A 16,108-nucleotide genomic window follows, 5' to 3' on the forward strand; every position below is an offset into this window, starting at 1 on the left:
CTGCATAATGCGCATTATAGTACCACAGAACGTTGCAGCTCTTTTGCCATCACTGCTAGCTTTGTTGAGCTTCGCTTTGAGCAGGCATCCGGTATCTTTGGCACGTGTCACAGCCCTCGGAGATATACATCGTGCAGAAGGACGCTTTTACAAATATGTTAGCAATTAATGTTGTTCTGTGAGATGAAATTAAAATTATTGACATTGTTTTGCTGTGTTTCACAAGTGATACGCTAGCTAATGAAGGGCCGATAAGAATAATGTTAACGTTTTTCGTGCTAATTTGTGGCCCGATACGAAAGCCTCGCGTGATACACCGAAAAGACTTCACTCAATAACGACTGAAAGCACAGAATCTCCGCATTCTTCAAGGCTTCTCTCAACATTTTCTGCCATGCCAGTTTGGTTTTAATGGAGCTGGGGAAGCTAGACCCGTTTTCGCTGGTGTTATGGTGTGGTGCCTGTGGTCCTGGACATCAACACTGCCCCTCCCTCATACCAGGTGGATTCTCAGTCGGCTTTATTGCGCAATCACCAAAGCAACAAAATGACTTCTTCAGCACAACATGCATTCGAGCCCAAGGACACAAACATGTCCGGAGGCAGCTCTGCTGCCTTCACGTAGATTCGCTGGCTTGAGTTGTCGAGCTATGTGGGCGATGAGTTTCGAGTTATGTCTACACAAACGATGAGGCGCGCAGTCACGCGAAGTGTATTCTTCTTTTTATGTCTTGGCATACGCGTACAGTCCTAGCTTTGACATCAGTCAATGCAGGTTTATTGAACTTCTCAACAACATCATAGTTATCCACTTATCCAGTGTGATTCTTGAGCGGGCTTACAAGCAGAAAGGGATGAACATGAAACATTTTTGGCATCCGAACAACAAGATTTACGACCATGCAAGTATTCTCTTCATAAAGACGAGACAGGAAAATATAAATGTCATGCTTTCATCACAGTTGAAGCACCGAGATGACACATTTGCAAGCAGCGCAAAAAATGCAGGTCACGAGGAGCGCGACGTTGGTGGTAGTTTTTTTTTCTTCGTGCGTATGGCCAAGGCCACAAGAGAAATTCTACAATGACACACTCACATGATATACATTACCTTCGGTGCAAGTAATTGAAGACAGTTCTTATGAACGCGCTAGTTGATTGGGGGCAGCAGTACTCATCCACTTCGAGCGCCTCCTACGTACTGACAGTGCTTTGGCAGAAAGCACAACTCTAATTCAGATACAATTCTTCAGACAGAACCACGGTGTTTATCCACGCATCCGCAAGGACACTGGTCAGTTAGAGGTTGGACACAACAGGAAATGGGCAGACTGGCAAAGCAGGAACGTTTTAGGTTTTTAGCTTGGATTAACTTGTCTGCGTTAAAGTGGCCATTTAGAATAAATTTGTTTTTACTCGAATGGCTTGAGCTCAGAACAGGAAAAAAAAAGATGAAAAGAGAAATGAAGATCCAATCCCCCACCGTGGGTATGTCCCATTGACCCTGAGGACATCATCATCATCATAATCATCAAATAGAGGGCCGAACGCATGTCCTTCCCGCCGAAAATTTTCGTTTTAACCCTGACACTCATTCGGGGATGGGTGGATATTAATGTCCGTTTCAGATTAATGTAGTACTTCCGAATCAGGACTGCACACGTTGTGCCGCTTGGTAATTTACTAGCTGGTTATTTTCTGCCTGTGAAGAGTACTGTCAGTCTTCATGTTCGTAATTTTAGCACAGACACCCGGGACACTGCTATAGTCGGATGAAACTCGTGAACGACGCTGCTTTTCCCCGCCGAAGGACGCCTTTCACCCAATAGCCTGCTACCGCGAGAATGCAGGGAGTGGCTAATGAAAGAGGATAGTCCCTTCCTCCATGGTTGGGGACAGTTCCCTCCCTGCATTGTCACTCCGCTCCTTTTATTGTCACAATAGCAGACCCATGAGAATCGGCCGACGCCATTGGATGGAAGAGGGTCATTTTGAGAGGGAAAAGCCGCTTTCTCCTTGAGCTGTATCACACTATAGAAAAACACCTCCAGAAGCACTTTCAGAAAATGGGGCACTAATAAAGCATTTTTTCCACATCTGAAAACAAAGAGCGTTTTGTCTAAAATTTATCTCAACCTCACGTAATAAATGCAAGGCCTGTCTGCAGTGCCGTACGCATTTATGAGATGTATATGAGAAGTATGAGAGGACACGATGGAAGAAAAAGTTACTCGACAGAAAGACTTGCTGCAGCGACGAGCAATATTTGTTGATGAATACGGCTCGTTCCCCACAAGACAAATGCGTTGTGCACGGGAAAAAACATGAATCAGAAAACAAAATATGACTAGGCATTCAGCAATCCCGCTTTCCGCAACTGTTTTGCACGAGAAGTTCATTTTCCTGCCCGAACCACATCTCTTAACAAGCAAAAGAAGGTTTTCTTTATCATAAAAAAGTATCTGTGCAGTATGGAGGGTTCACATCGTGTAATCTTTTACAAGCTCAACAATGTTAGGAAGCAAAATCCAGCCTCTACCTTATTTCTCTAAGGAGACGCACAACCGATTTGCTGTCATAACGTACACCGCAATTTATCTGCAGCATTCGATTAAGAAAATTTCTCACTAGCACCCTGACTGTAGAAAGGCTTGTCAGCATGAAATGCCGATTGGCCCGCTAGCAAACGTCACCTGTTGATAGTTAAGAAGCGCATTGTGGTGATATTCCAGACTTTTAAAGAAATCTGCAAAGAAAGCAGAACGTTTGTTTACATTGTAAGTGCTAAATAATCTGCACAGATTCCACTACAGGGCGCATTCACCACTTCTACGATATTTGCACAAAAACTGCACAAGCATTGACCAAGTACAGACACTGGTGCGCATGCGAACCACACTTCCTCACATAGCTAGTAACACATAAAGTGTCTTTAACACAGACGGTACAATGATTGCGAAAGGCCTGGTTACCGGTTACATGCTGAGGTTAGCGATTACAAGCTCATACAGGGAGTAGATTGTTTTGTTCAATGGATCCACTTAACCAGGAGGCCATTGCGAACCTCATTTTCACTCTCGGACATCCCAATACAGCATTGACATACACACAGCACCCTCACTGCACTGAGCACTGAACATTGAAGCTTTGTTGAGTGGTCAGCACTTATCATTAAACACCTTTATTGTTAAGGGGAGCTGATCTAAGAACAAAACACTCACGGCTTGTCGCCGTGACATCCACAGTAGTAGCTGCATGTGACTTCAATGTCATAAATGATAGCACAGTAGAGGCGCTGCAAATGCGTTCGAAAAAGTCTTCGCCTTGCCTCGGTAACCACAAAGCATACATCGTACACAAACGCACATTTCACTCAGGAGTCTAGAAGATAGGGATTGAACACCAGCGTCGTCGGTGAAACACGCGGTTTCGGCGCCGTACCTTTTAGGCAGCGTCACGCAGAAGTCCTTCGACCAGGAATGTTTCGTATACACACTAACATCTCAGCGAGGAGCTAGATTTTCAGGCTCAGAGACGTGGGTATACTGAAATGCGGCTTTTCTCCTTGCGAGTGGTGATACTTGTGTCAGCTTTCGTCGTGCTATTAGAAATGACAATTCTTTTCGCCTGCACAAGAAATCACGGTGCTAACATTTAGTCTTGAACGGCATTGGCGTGTCAGATGAAAGGCGGCGTTACCCCTTGATGATCGACTGACTGCAGCTTGGGTTGCTCGTGAAAGCCCGCTTGCAATAATGTCATTTGGGCGATGCACCGATGGCGTTTCGTTAGAGGATATTATTTAAGATCCTGGCGTTGTTCGTCGCGGAGTGTCCCATGGTGTCACGCTCAGGAATGTCGATTTCCTCACCCCGGGTCCTGGTGGGACACGAACCCACCGCTGCTGGTATCTTCCGATAGCAGAAGATGACCTTGCGAAAGCTCTTGCGGAAGTTGTCCGAGAGGAATGCGTACAGGAACGGGTTCACGCACGAGTTCGTGTAGGCCAGAATCTGCGACGCGATCTGCACGACGATTCGCGGGGGGTTCATGGGCAGCCCGTAGATGTCGACGCTCTTCAGGACCAGAACAACCTAAGAGATAAGGAAGGGGTGACACAGATACTTTAGAAGTAATTACACAGGAAGTACAAAAAGCAGTCTAAGAATCTTGTACTTCTATCCAGTGACTAAGTTGAATTTTAAGTATTCACTGCCCCTCTTTCCGACAGGACCCGCCATTTATGCCACTGTCATACATAGTTTCGTGAATGAGGGTTTTGAGCAATGGTGTCCGCGCCGGTTGACCTCAGGTAATTTATTGAAGATGTTTTATCTACAGTTTTTTCACTCTTATTGTATTTAGTGTTTTTAGGCGCCAACTAACCCTGCGATAGTCCTGTCATCACAGTGGCCTGCGTAGTCGGAATCAAATCCAAGGAAACAACACTCTCTGTCGCGCCAGCCGTGCGATGAGGGCATCCATTTGTGACTTCTAATAAGTTAGGCACTTAACAATTTCCTCTCGTCGCGAAGTAGCCACGCACTTATCATTTCACGTGCAGTAACGGACATAAAACACGGATCAAGCTTCGACGGTCATGCTCTTCAGATGTGTTATATAGCAAACTTCAATAGGCATTTTGTACTTATACGCATGCATAACCCACTTGTGCACTTGAGGGTAAAAGGTGCAAAGCTTTCTATTTCCATTACCCAGGCACAGGCTTGATACTGTAGGCACAACCTCTGTCAAAAACATTCAGTACAAGAAGTTTGATCTTGCGTCCTGAAGCGTGAATGGTTTTAAATCCTTAGCGACCCTAACATCTTGAAGGTGGGAAGGGCTCGTGCCCTAAATCCTCCCAAGTTTAGGAATCCAAAATGGGTTAGAGAGCCCAGCTATACTGCTTAGAAACAAATTCTTTGAACTGCATATTTTTGATAAAGGCTACGTGGTAATTGGAGACAAGCACATGTGATATACCTTTTGTACTGGATATTATTGCATTGTTTTTTTGCAGAACATGCACGCGCATGCTGTTATGCATTCCTGAACATGCGACCCAGCTCTATTTCCTACGAACGCCAGCAGCTTTAAATAAGGTAGCATAAGTATTCTACTGAAAATATTTTGTGGTGTGATATAGCCACCTGTCTTTAAAAACTCGATCTTCTTTAAGCGCTTTTCTAAAAAGGTTCAACGGATGGCTCTTCATACGTTTATTGCAAGAAAGAAAGGTAAAAAGTCTCTTTACCAACCTGGACGGGACACCAGCACACGGCGAATACAACGACCACCACCACGACGAGCCTAGTCACCCTCTTCTTGGAGCGCACACTTTCTGCGCTGACCCTTCCTCCCGGTGCGGCACCGAACCAGAGCCTCTTCAGCATCAGGACGTACAGGATGAAGATGAGGGCAAGAGGAATCACGAAGGAGGACATGAAGAAAGATATTTGGAAGGCTGCTATGTTGTAGCCCAGGTCGACTCGGAAGGTGCAAGAGGAAAAGCTGTCATTTAGGATCAGCATTCCATGGGCGAACAGAGCAGGGATGCAAGCTAGAAGAATGACTACCCAGGTGAGAAGAATGGCCAGGTACGCGTTCCTCTCAGTTCTGATAGACATCGAGGTGATAGGATGAACCACGGCCAGGAATCTGTCCAAGGACATGAGGACTAAGGTGTATATGCTTGCGTACGCGCAAACTATTACTAAGTACTGGACGATCCTACACCAAACGTCACCAAAGGGCCAGTAGTTTAGGGTGTAGTCCCAACCGGTGAATGGCACGCAGAACACAATGAACAGTAGATCCGCCATGGCAAGGTTAATGATGAGAATGTTCGTAGTGGAACGCATCTGCGGGTTGCACAACACGACTACAACCACAAGAGCGTTGCCGAAGAAGCCTATGACGGCGATGGCACCAAACAGAATGGGAACCACGATGGCTAAAACCTCTTCTACTGCCCGGTTTCCAGGGTATTCGAAGAAGTCGTCCTCTTCGTCATCGGCGTAAGAGGCCTCGGGACTAACGTTCCTCGGATCATCACTGCAGGACCACGTCGTGCCATTACAGAGGTGTGACGCGGCCGCCACCGCGGTCTGCTTGACAAGTGTGGCAAGGACCTTGATGGGATCTGAGCTGCCGTAGTCCCGCACGGCCGCTGGAGGCGTCAGAAAGTCGACGTCGTTACGCTGAATGCTGTCCGCTTCGTGTGCAGAACCTTCACTGTATCCGTGCATGACGGAGGCGTCCAGGGGCTTGGCAACACAGCCAAATGTGCTGCCCCTAGGCCTGAAACAAAGCAAAAAGAAGTGACAATTAGTAAACCATTATTACAGATCTTCTGCTTGAAGCTTGCATGGTGATTTCTTATTTTGCTTCTTAATATATTGGACAGTGACGATATCTTCTATTATTTATTGCGCAGAGTAAATAGTTATCCAGTAGTCGAACAGGGCATTGATGTAAAAATTCTTCAGCTCAACAATGTTTCTAATTTTGTCAGCTTTAGCTTCCACAATGGTGCAAAGATGTTGTCATGGCGTAAGGTGTTTAGAAAACATCCATTTAGATACAGCACGAGCTAAGTAACGGGCATGGGCTAATCTGTGCCGTTAAGTGGAGAGGCGCGCCATTTGGAATCGAATGAGGCAAGTGTGGCTACGCAGAAAGTTCACACGCTATTTCTGTCCTGCCGACCTGAGCAAAAAAAAAAAAACAACATCCGTAATCCCCGCGCTCTCCTGAGGTAAAGCAATGATATTAACTGTACCAAATCGTATATTCCAGACTCACGAGTGTAACCGTCCTCTAGGGGTCTGTGATAACGGGGCCAACCATGACCGCATGTCCACAGAAAAGGCATTCTCGAAAGCGGCTAATTCTCAGCCCAGACATCACAAATAGCGCAAGCCTACCAGACTGCACTGTTTTTTGAGCAAAGGGAAGAGTACGAGTTTCACGAGATGATAAGTCGACGGCCATTCCATTTATTCAGATCAGAAACACTTGTAATACTACCCTCCAAAATTTCTTGAGGTCTCTGCTCCTCCCTTAAACAAAAAAGTTCACATGCTTTTTTCCTTACGGACATATGAAGCTTCGCTTCTTAAAAGGAGTCACTACCAGAATACTATAAAACTTTTCTGGACAAACACGACAATCGTACTCTTAACGTCAACAAATCCGGTGAAACATGACTGCGGATTATAATATAAACAGGACTTTTATTTACTAGCTCATATCTCCAAACATTCAAGACAGCACGAAGCAACTCAGAAACAAATCATTCTCTTAACGCAAGGGCAGATTTTAACTAAAAAGAAATCACCGAAAATTGCAATACCAGACCGCTTCTGGGCGAAAATAGTTTAAAATCATTGCTCTATATTTAAAACGTTCGTCAGCGCGTAATTCTGCGCACACATCACTGCGCTTTTCCTGACGAGTGCCACAATTACCTATTTCTTTCCTATTTATTGCTTTGAACGTGTCTGACAGAGCTCTTCAAAAACGAATCCGTTCTGGGTCGCATTCGAGCGACGGCCATTAGCGTATATAACGTACCAGCTCCCCACCACAATAAACACAAGAAAATGGCGGCAGGTCGGGGTCGAGGAAACCGCGCAAGTGGCGTCCATCGCAATATGGGAGCCGTTATCGCTTGCAGGGAAGCCCGTTATCTGCAGAACTCTGCAGAAGCCTTTGGCTCATCAGCCCGTTTGTTGGAATACTGGAGCCAAGGGGATTTTTTGTGTGTCTGTGTACAGGCACTGTCGTAATGAATGGGCGTACACTTGATGACGCAGGTTCCCCAGCCATTTAGATTATTTGCCTCTTCCATCGACTGAGGAGCTGCTGAGCGTTAAGACGAAGAATTTTCTTCTTACATAGTTCTCAACTCTCGCCTCCACTAGTTAGGTTTCTTCCGACCGGCATTCCAGGAAACAGGAGCGTCATCATTTCTCTTTTCTTGCCACACGTGGTTTAGTTGGGCGCGACACATAAGAAATAAAACAAGTGTTCATTTTCGCTTAAGCTTAAGATGCTGGCTCTTCAGCTCGATGGTAAAAAGAAAATGATTTCCCGCCTTCTAGCTCTTGGCTTGGTCCTCCCTGCCGGCTGGCTTCTCCGGCGCATGTGTGGTTCTTGGTTTTTGCCTTGCGTTTACGCTTCGGCGGAAGCCACTCTAGCCGAGCCTGTCCCCACGTGGGCGTTCCTCTTGCGAGGGCGTGCGCTGCTCTTGACATGTCGCCCCAGTGGCTTATACCGCAGCCTCCCACTGTATACGCTGACGGCAGTGCGAAGGGTGGCAGGCTGTGCCCTAAGTACCGACCACCAACAGTGCTCTAAAATGAACGGCAAAAACACGAAAGAAAGAGACCTCATTCCGTCTTCTTCAACTGCTTCCGCCCGATCAACATAAGCTGTGATCCGATGGTGAAATGCTAAAGGAACCTTGAGACGTCTGAAGGAGGCTATGGAAGAACGTGCTAGATTCAAAAGACAGGACCGATCCTTTTCTGTTTCCTCCAGTGGCCGAGCTCTAATCTTTGAGGCGTTCACTATATAACACCGCAGTAATAGACAAACGGAGTGCCTCGCTTCAACTTGGCATCGAATGCAGTAATTTCAGTTTCAGTTGAAGAAAGCAACGTGGCCCGTGGAACTCGCTCTTCAGTGTGGTGTACCCCATAGTTAGGACTGTCGATACGGCAAGTTATTTGTTTTCTTCATCTTCACATTCACACTTTTTTTTTGGCCTCCTTATACGTACGTTACTCATAACAAATAAAGGCTGATGAGTCTCCGTTGTCTATTGTTAACATCGTGAATTTAGATCATTCAAATATAGCGGCAGGCAAGCGCTGCTCATAGAATTCGTGCACAAGGCAAGACTGCATTTTTACTACAGTCCGATGTGGCTGAACAATATTGGCTCCAAGGCACCGCGGTGGCTCAGTAGTTCTGGCGCTCTGCTGCTGACCAGAAAGACGCGGGTTCGATCCCGGCCGGGGCGGTCGAATTTCTATGGAGGCGAAATTTTAGAGGTCCGTGTAACGTGCGATGTCAGTTCATGTTAAACAACCCCAGGTGGTCAAAACTTCTGGAGCTCTTCACTACGGCGCCCCTCATAGCCTGAGTCGCTGTGGGACGTTAAACCCCCATAAGCCATATTGGTTCCTGCATTTAATTTCAGATCGAGGTCACCGAAATAACGAACATGAATTAACTCTAGGTTTCACGAGTTAAAAAAAAAGGCTTTGGGAGGCATGGTCCTCGTAAACACTATAAGTAGCAGAGATCTTCACGAAACAAATTCTTGTGAAGGCGTCCGCATGGAGTAGTTTTGAAGACAAGCACCCAGATATATTCGGGGCAATATAATGAAGAATGATACATCATGTGCAGTTTTTTTTTTGTGCGCACTCCTTGTGCCCGGTTTATCATTCATTTCACTTATTTATTTTTCTTTCACCCGAGCCTGAAGTGGTGCGGACAGTACGAAATAAAACCGCACGTAGGAACCAGATGGCGCACAGCAAGCTCCGCTCAAGAGCAGCAGCCTATCTTATCAGAAAGGCTGGCTGACGCGAGTTCCGCAAGCGAGCGCATAAACCGCAAAACACGGTGAGTTTCCCATGCGCTCCAACGGTAAGCCTGAATGCGTAGGCTTGTCACGCTTGCCATTTACCATAACGTTCCACCTCCAACCCCCTTTCATGGTGTTTCTCTTCACGGTGATAAGCAACGCCTGCATGGCGCTCTCGGGTTGCTTAATGAAGCACGGGCGCTCGGCTGTCCAGGAGTAAAGTGATGCCCTATGTTCAAGGCCACGGTTCTTCTATCTGAGCGACTGCTGGACACGCTGTCTAAAGCTGGGGCGCCATGGAAGGAGCTGGTACGAAAACCTGAATGAGCACTGCACTGAAGGCAACTCCATACAAATTGTTTCGTAGTAAAAATTGATTCTTCGGTACTTTCTAGTTGTGTTAATGTTTGTTCGGCGGCAAAACACGCAGTTACCGATGAAGAAAGTGGATTTCAAAACGCAACGGTTGTTTTCCCTGCCACTAGGTTTAGTGCTTTCCCGACGAGATCGAAAATGACTCCGTAATCGACCTTTGTAAGTGAATGGTTGTGCAACATTTTCTCAGGTTTCCGCACGTAAAAACTGCCCAGACGTCGCGAAGTTTGCGTGCAAAAACGACTGGTGGTGGCGGGACCTGTTTTTCATTTATTTCATATTTCGTAGCTTATGAATGCTTATTTTTCGGTCAACATTTTCATTCATTTCGATGAGGAGAATTTTTTCTCTTCTACTAACCAGTCCTTGCTTGTTCCTTATACCTTGTTCCCCTTGTTGCTTACACGCTCAGTGCCTTAGCACCTATTGATTCATACAATTTTTTGTCGCATATGAGATGCCTGTAAATCTCCATTTAAAACCTTCGACTCAGCTTCAACAGTTAGTGATTTTGGTGCATTTTTGGTACACCCGCTTGGTAAGCCTCGTTACTTTTTACTTTTTTTCTTTTTACATCAGCATTTACAAATGCTAAGGGTTTTTTCCGGCATCGCGTAACTGTCTAAGTGCTTGAACAACGGGACAGCCGCATATGCCGTATCGCTGCCAGCCCAACCTTCATCACTGTGTGGAGCGATCCTGTCATTGGAAGCGAGACGCAGGGTAAAGGAGCAGCTCGAAAGCCTTCCCCGTTCCTCGTTCCACGCGATGACGCCTTCTTCTCGTCCTTTGTTTTTCCTCGCTTCCGGGTCTCGGGCAGTGCGGACTCCTCCCTACGGGCCAGTTGCTTCGCCAGCCTCCAGCGCCACTCGAAATGCCATCTGTTTCCGCTGGGACTCTCTGCGGCCTTGCAAGGGAACGTCTCGGGCTTATGGGGATGACACTGGCTTGGGCCCAAAGTTTTCCTAAGTGGCAGGGGGAAAGTGAGAGGGCGGTTAACTTCCGCCTGTGCTCCTTGTCGACCCTTTTCTCCCTACTTTTTTGCGCTGCCGCAAGGAAAGAACTAAACGCTTCAGAATGATGCGCTCTAGTCTGCCGACGTACTATCTACTCTCGATGTTTAAGTGGCAGCTTCAATGTCGCATTTTAGTAAATTTTAATAAGTTTTTTACCCGAGGCAGAAAACGTTGTGTGAGAGGAGGTGAAGTGTGTGCACCTGCAACGAAAATTTTAAGACATTCGCTAATAAAAATGAATCTAATTACACTGCTGTCTTAGCGCGTAGCCAGGAAAAGATTTTTTCGTGTATTTGGCGTTGTGTGAGGTGCACTCCGCAGTGTTAAATTTCAGTCGACACGCCGTTCGGAGAAAGAAATTGAATTTCTTCGACAAAATCCCTTGCGACAATTATTACGGCGATTACACGATCACCGTAACAATTTACGCGAATGCAATGCCTAATATTTTGGCGCAGTAGGGTCAGTAAAGCAGAAATTCATAATGAACGACGTTCGCACGCGTCCCTAATCTGTGGTTCCACTCTCTGTTGCGGTAAATTCCTAAGTATGCAGAATGAGTGCGTCACTCACCGTGCTCTGCTGATGTGTGTACCATATTAACTACGCTTACAAGCAAGCGTAAACAATGCCCTTAAAAGCTAGCCGCCGCGTGATGCATGTCATTCGCGTATTCTACTCTTCTAGCCCTGTGCGCTCCCCCGCCAGTCTTGCTAGAGAGTGGCAAAGTCAACAGCAGATAAAAGCTCCGACACACTCGGTCACGTGTGGCCGCGGGGACGAGCACGTATGTACTCTCGGACGTTTTCGCTTTGCGCTAGCCCGGGACACACAGCTTAATCGTGGCCAGCGACCCTTTTATCGTCGCTGCACGAACAGGTCGTAAAAGGCCCTCTGCTGATGACCGTAAAAAGCATTGCCTTCATTGTGTTGTGCGCACATTTTTTCTCTGCGTTTAAGACTTGCACGCTTGGAGACATAACACTCTGCATTTGGCTGCAGTAAAGTTATGCGCACCGGGCCATAACATATGCCGACTTGGGTGCAAGTAGCGCGATACCACCGTATGAGATGCCTTCCAAGAAGTCAGTAAAAAGAAATAGCGGTAGGTTTCATTCCTCGTCGAGAATTTGCGAATAAGAAACCGTTATGCGCAATGTAGGAAGACGAGGCGGTTACGTTTAGGGTAATTTCGGGAGGGTACTAAGAAAAGCGCCTTGGTAATAGATCGTTCCATTTTACTAGTAGTGCTAAAACTAAATGATCAATTTCTCTTTATTTTGCTTTTTCCTGGCAGTCGTACATAGACACACAGCTTTCTAAGGATGCAGCTTTGTCATGGGCATCTTTTTAGGTCAGTAACGTGGTCATAAAGAGTGTTCCCAAAACAATAATGCTGCCGATGGATTCTTGATCCACAAGAGCCTTGTGGACCAATTAAGACGGACATAGCATGTGATCACCCTAGGCGTTCGTTCAAGACTAATTAAATATCTTGTCTACTGATTTGAGAAAGCTGCCACCTTGTTTTCTAGGATGCCGGCAAGGCATCGCATAATTTTATGAAGCATATAGAGTTATGCGCAGTCAGTGGGAGCCGCACAAAGCGATGATTCGCAAAAAAGGCATGGGCAGTTTAATATAATAAAGTTTAATAAAGGAAGTGCCGGTTTAATATAAGAATTCTAATTTTATGTTATTTTATTTTTTTAATTCACCCTTCTGAATTGGCTGAAACAATGGCACAGTCCTTCCACTCCTGCGCTTCAGCCATTGAGGGAGACAAAATGTCGGCAGTGACGTGGGTTTTGGGCAGTCACAAAGGGACGAAGTTAGTGCCTACTGAATCGAAACGGCACCGCTATATGAATACGGCTCATGTCTCGTCCGTATAGCTTACCTTGGCCTTCACATTCTGTCCTTATTTCCGTTAAGACTCGCCACTTTTCACATCCTTCACTGTTTTCCCTCTTCGAGAATTCATGCAAGAAAATTTGCACCCCATATGCTTTTGTTCCTGGACCAGCGATATACTCGGCTGCAGCTTTTGTTTTAGGGGGGGGGGGGGGGAGGAGGGCGTGAAGGGAAAGGTACCGGGGCGGAGCGTTTGTAAATGCGTCATTCCGCCAAATATTTCGGACCCACGAAGGTGCGCTCTCGTTGCTGGTGCAGCCGGCTACATCTATTCAAGCGTCTTGTAACTGCATGTGCCTAGGTTTTTGTAGGAAGAAATTTGTTCCCAACTGCACGATTTTAACTTTTAAACTAGGAAGTTCTGTTAGAAGTATGCTTTAAATGACAAATAGGGACAATATATTGCGTTTTGAGACAAAACCTAAAACTGCAAGCAGTGACTATATTCCGCTGCATAAGAAGACGGGGCCAGTTTTCAATGTGTGGCTTCAGCTTGATTGCTAGCAAAAGTTACCGAGTACAACCCAGGGCACCCTACGCGTTTGGTTATAGCTGCCCGAGGACTTCTTTCGCCAACCTTTCATTAGCAAAGAAGTCATTCCAAGCTACCCTGCCCGTATCATTTTTGTGGTTGTTTCCTCACACAGCGGAAATCGTGGGAGTTGAAGGGATCCCCTTTGTCTTCAATTTGTCCCCCGTCGCAACTCCCAAGAGTCAATACAGCGAGAACCTACTGGAGTGCAAACTTCCCAAAGAAGCCCTGCGGTGCGCCGACGTGCATTGAGCGCTTCAACGTCTATCGTTCACCCGCATCAATATTTGCTTTTCCTAAGGCCGCTTTAGGCCCCCGGAGTTTAATTAGCGGGGCGAACAGGGCGCACCGCGCTCCCGCGCAAAATTGGAATGGCTCCGTAAACAAGTATTTTGAAGCCACGAGCTGCGAAGCAGTTTTTGCTTCAAGGTTTTTATCGTAAGTTTACTTACATTCTTCGGCAGAGATAACGTTGGTATTTTCTAACTCCTATTTCTCATCTTCCACTCAAGCGGAGCTATGTGCTGGTAACAGCAAGCACCAAGATAACGCTGTACCACTTGCAATGCTTAGACGGCGGGGTGCTCTGAGGGTATTGTGTCTAGCAATAGTATGTCGTAATAATGTAAATAACAAAAATGTACAGAATAACGTCTTACGGGATATAAAATGCATGAGAAAGTTGGGAGCTTGGTAGCATAAAAAAGAGAAGCTTTCAATGTCGCACATTAAGTAAGAACATGTGAAGGACAGACGAAACTTTATAGTTATATCACAAACAGGAGGTCCGATTGCGTCAGTAGACCTGCGAAGCAAAAACTATGCAGAACTACACCTATGTGCAGTACCGTTTGATCCTCACTTTCTGATAAAGATCTCCGCAATGTCAGCGATGTTTTTCAACAGAGACTCCGAGCCCGGCATGTCCCACGGAAACATTATATCTGGCTTGTAGCCTAGCGGGGATTTCAGGTATTGAAACAGGTTCCAACGCATTCGCTGCCATTTCAGAAGTCATATCTCCGCTATGGATTTCTTTTATCCTCCAGCACACTACGTACTGGGTCCTCTGCACCGACCGTGATGACACTGGTTTCACACCTCTTGTGGTCTGTTCGTTCTGTGTTTTGGCTCATTGCAATCTTCAAGGTTTCACATATTTCTAGAATATGCACTGTATGCATCCTCAGTGTGGTACCGCAGACGACGGAGCGAGATATAATGAGGTTGGTGGGCGAGCCTGGGTCCCGTTTCAGTTGTAACCTTTTTTTGTGTGCGTCTGTGCAGTGAGTCTTACAGAAAACAAAGGAAGCTCTCACGAGCTTGGTTCAACACGCAAAAGCATTTAGAAGGACGGCGCTTGCGATGAAGTTCGCCGAACTGCGTGTGAAAATACAGCACCCTCTTACGGTACATCAAGAAAGCAAGTAAAGAGAGAACGCTGTCTTCGCGTTTTTTTTTTCATTTCTGCTGGAGACACCACTAAAAGGCGTTTGATATTACTCTTATGTCGTCATAAAAACAGCATAATTCTCTTCCTTCAACATCGAGAGAACTTTATTCTCGTTGAAAGGCGCTCCAAGTACCATGTATGAAAAACACCCCCGATCTAGATTTCGCCTGTTAGAGAATGACATTAAGTTGAGAACGTATTACACAATAGCCTAGAAGCCTCACCAGAGTCAAAAGCGGGTGCCGTTGGGAGCACGCTTAAGCTCCGCCTTACGAGGGTCGAGCACCCGCTGATTTAGATGTCGCATGAGCATTCAGGGAAGGCGCTGACTCAGAAGATACGCGCGCCATCTGCCGGGCAGCGCTGTGCAAGGCGAAGGGGGGTTTCAGGGGGTGATACAAGATAGCGCTACGACTGCGCGCCAAGCACGGAGGAATTCTACTGGAAACGCACGGCACTCGCTTAATTCCGACATGTATAATTTACATGCTCATAATTACTCATGTACGCCTAAGTATTGATCTCGAAGATACGTTTCTTAGAAACCCGTGCATTCACCAGACGCGCCTGTATTCATGTTACAACGTCGAGCCGTCCTGGCGGAGTGGAAGCGTCCCCGTCACAAACGACGCAGGCCCTGTTTCGATTACCGTCTTGAACGCCGCTTTTTTTTATCATTCAGTGTGCGTGCCCTCTGATTTTTACGCAGCCCACGAATATTTCTTGCACCTGTTGCGCGGCGCATGCGCCGTAGTGGGCTGCGCCAGGCACGACGAAATCAGCTGTACGTGGCGTAGTGAAGCTATCGCTTCAAATCCCTCACAAGGCTGGCAGTAACGTCACCAGACGAAACGCGTCTCTAGGAACCCTCCTTCCAACTGTGGCAGGGGGAGAATCGTGCTCGGGAAGAGCACTGCACGGGAAAACGAACCCGGATCTCAGAAGCCCCACCAGCCACTTCTAGCCAAGTAATCAACAGCCTCGAATACTTTCGCGTTGCCAACACATGAATGAATTTGGTGTTCCCAAATTTTGAACGCGATAGGGTTATGGGCACTGTGTCGCATAAAAGCCGGCGTTGTAGTCAGCGATGGCATTGTCGGCCTCAGCCAAATATCCACAAAATATTCCTAGAGGAGGAACTTAGGTAGCAGTTGGACCAACTAGGCCACGTACCCTTGGGACGTCACCACAACCTGCCCACTAGAATGTGA

At 46.6% G+C, this 16,108-nt stretch overlaps 1 protein-coding gene across 2 annotated transcripts in view; it reads right to left on the reverse strand.

The window, feature by feature from the left end:
- Positions 1-498: 498 nt before the first annotated feature.
- Positions 499-16,108, reverse strand: part of LOC144100796 (allatostatin-A receptor-like) — a 98,425-nt gene continuing 82,815 nt past the window's right edge. Inside the window, exons 2-4 of one of the 2 annotated variants that reach the window (XR_013307850.1) lie at positions 5,262-6,303; positions 2,176-4,094; positions 499-2,119 (exon numbers count right to left, since the gene is read on the reverse strand). Coding sequence is in view for 1 of the 2 variants with exons in the window: in XM_077633657.1 (XP_077489783.1) it covers positions 3,789-4,094; positions 5,262-6,251 (1,296 nt within the window). In the remaining variant the exon portion in view is untranslated. Of the gene's footprint in view, positions 4,095-5,261; positions 6,304-16,108 lie in introns of both variants that reach the window. The other variant, XM_077633657.1, reaches the window with a different exon arrangement.

This window comes from Amblyomma americanum, chromosome 8 (assembly GCF_052857255.1).
Source record: "Amblyomma americanum isolate KBUSLIRL-KWMA chromosome 8, ASM5285725v1, whole genome shotgun sequence".
Classification (NCBI taxonomy): domain Eukaryota; kingdom Metazoa; phylum Arthropoda; class Arachnida; order Ixodida; family Ixodidae; genus Amblyomma; species Amblyomma americanum.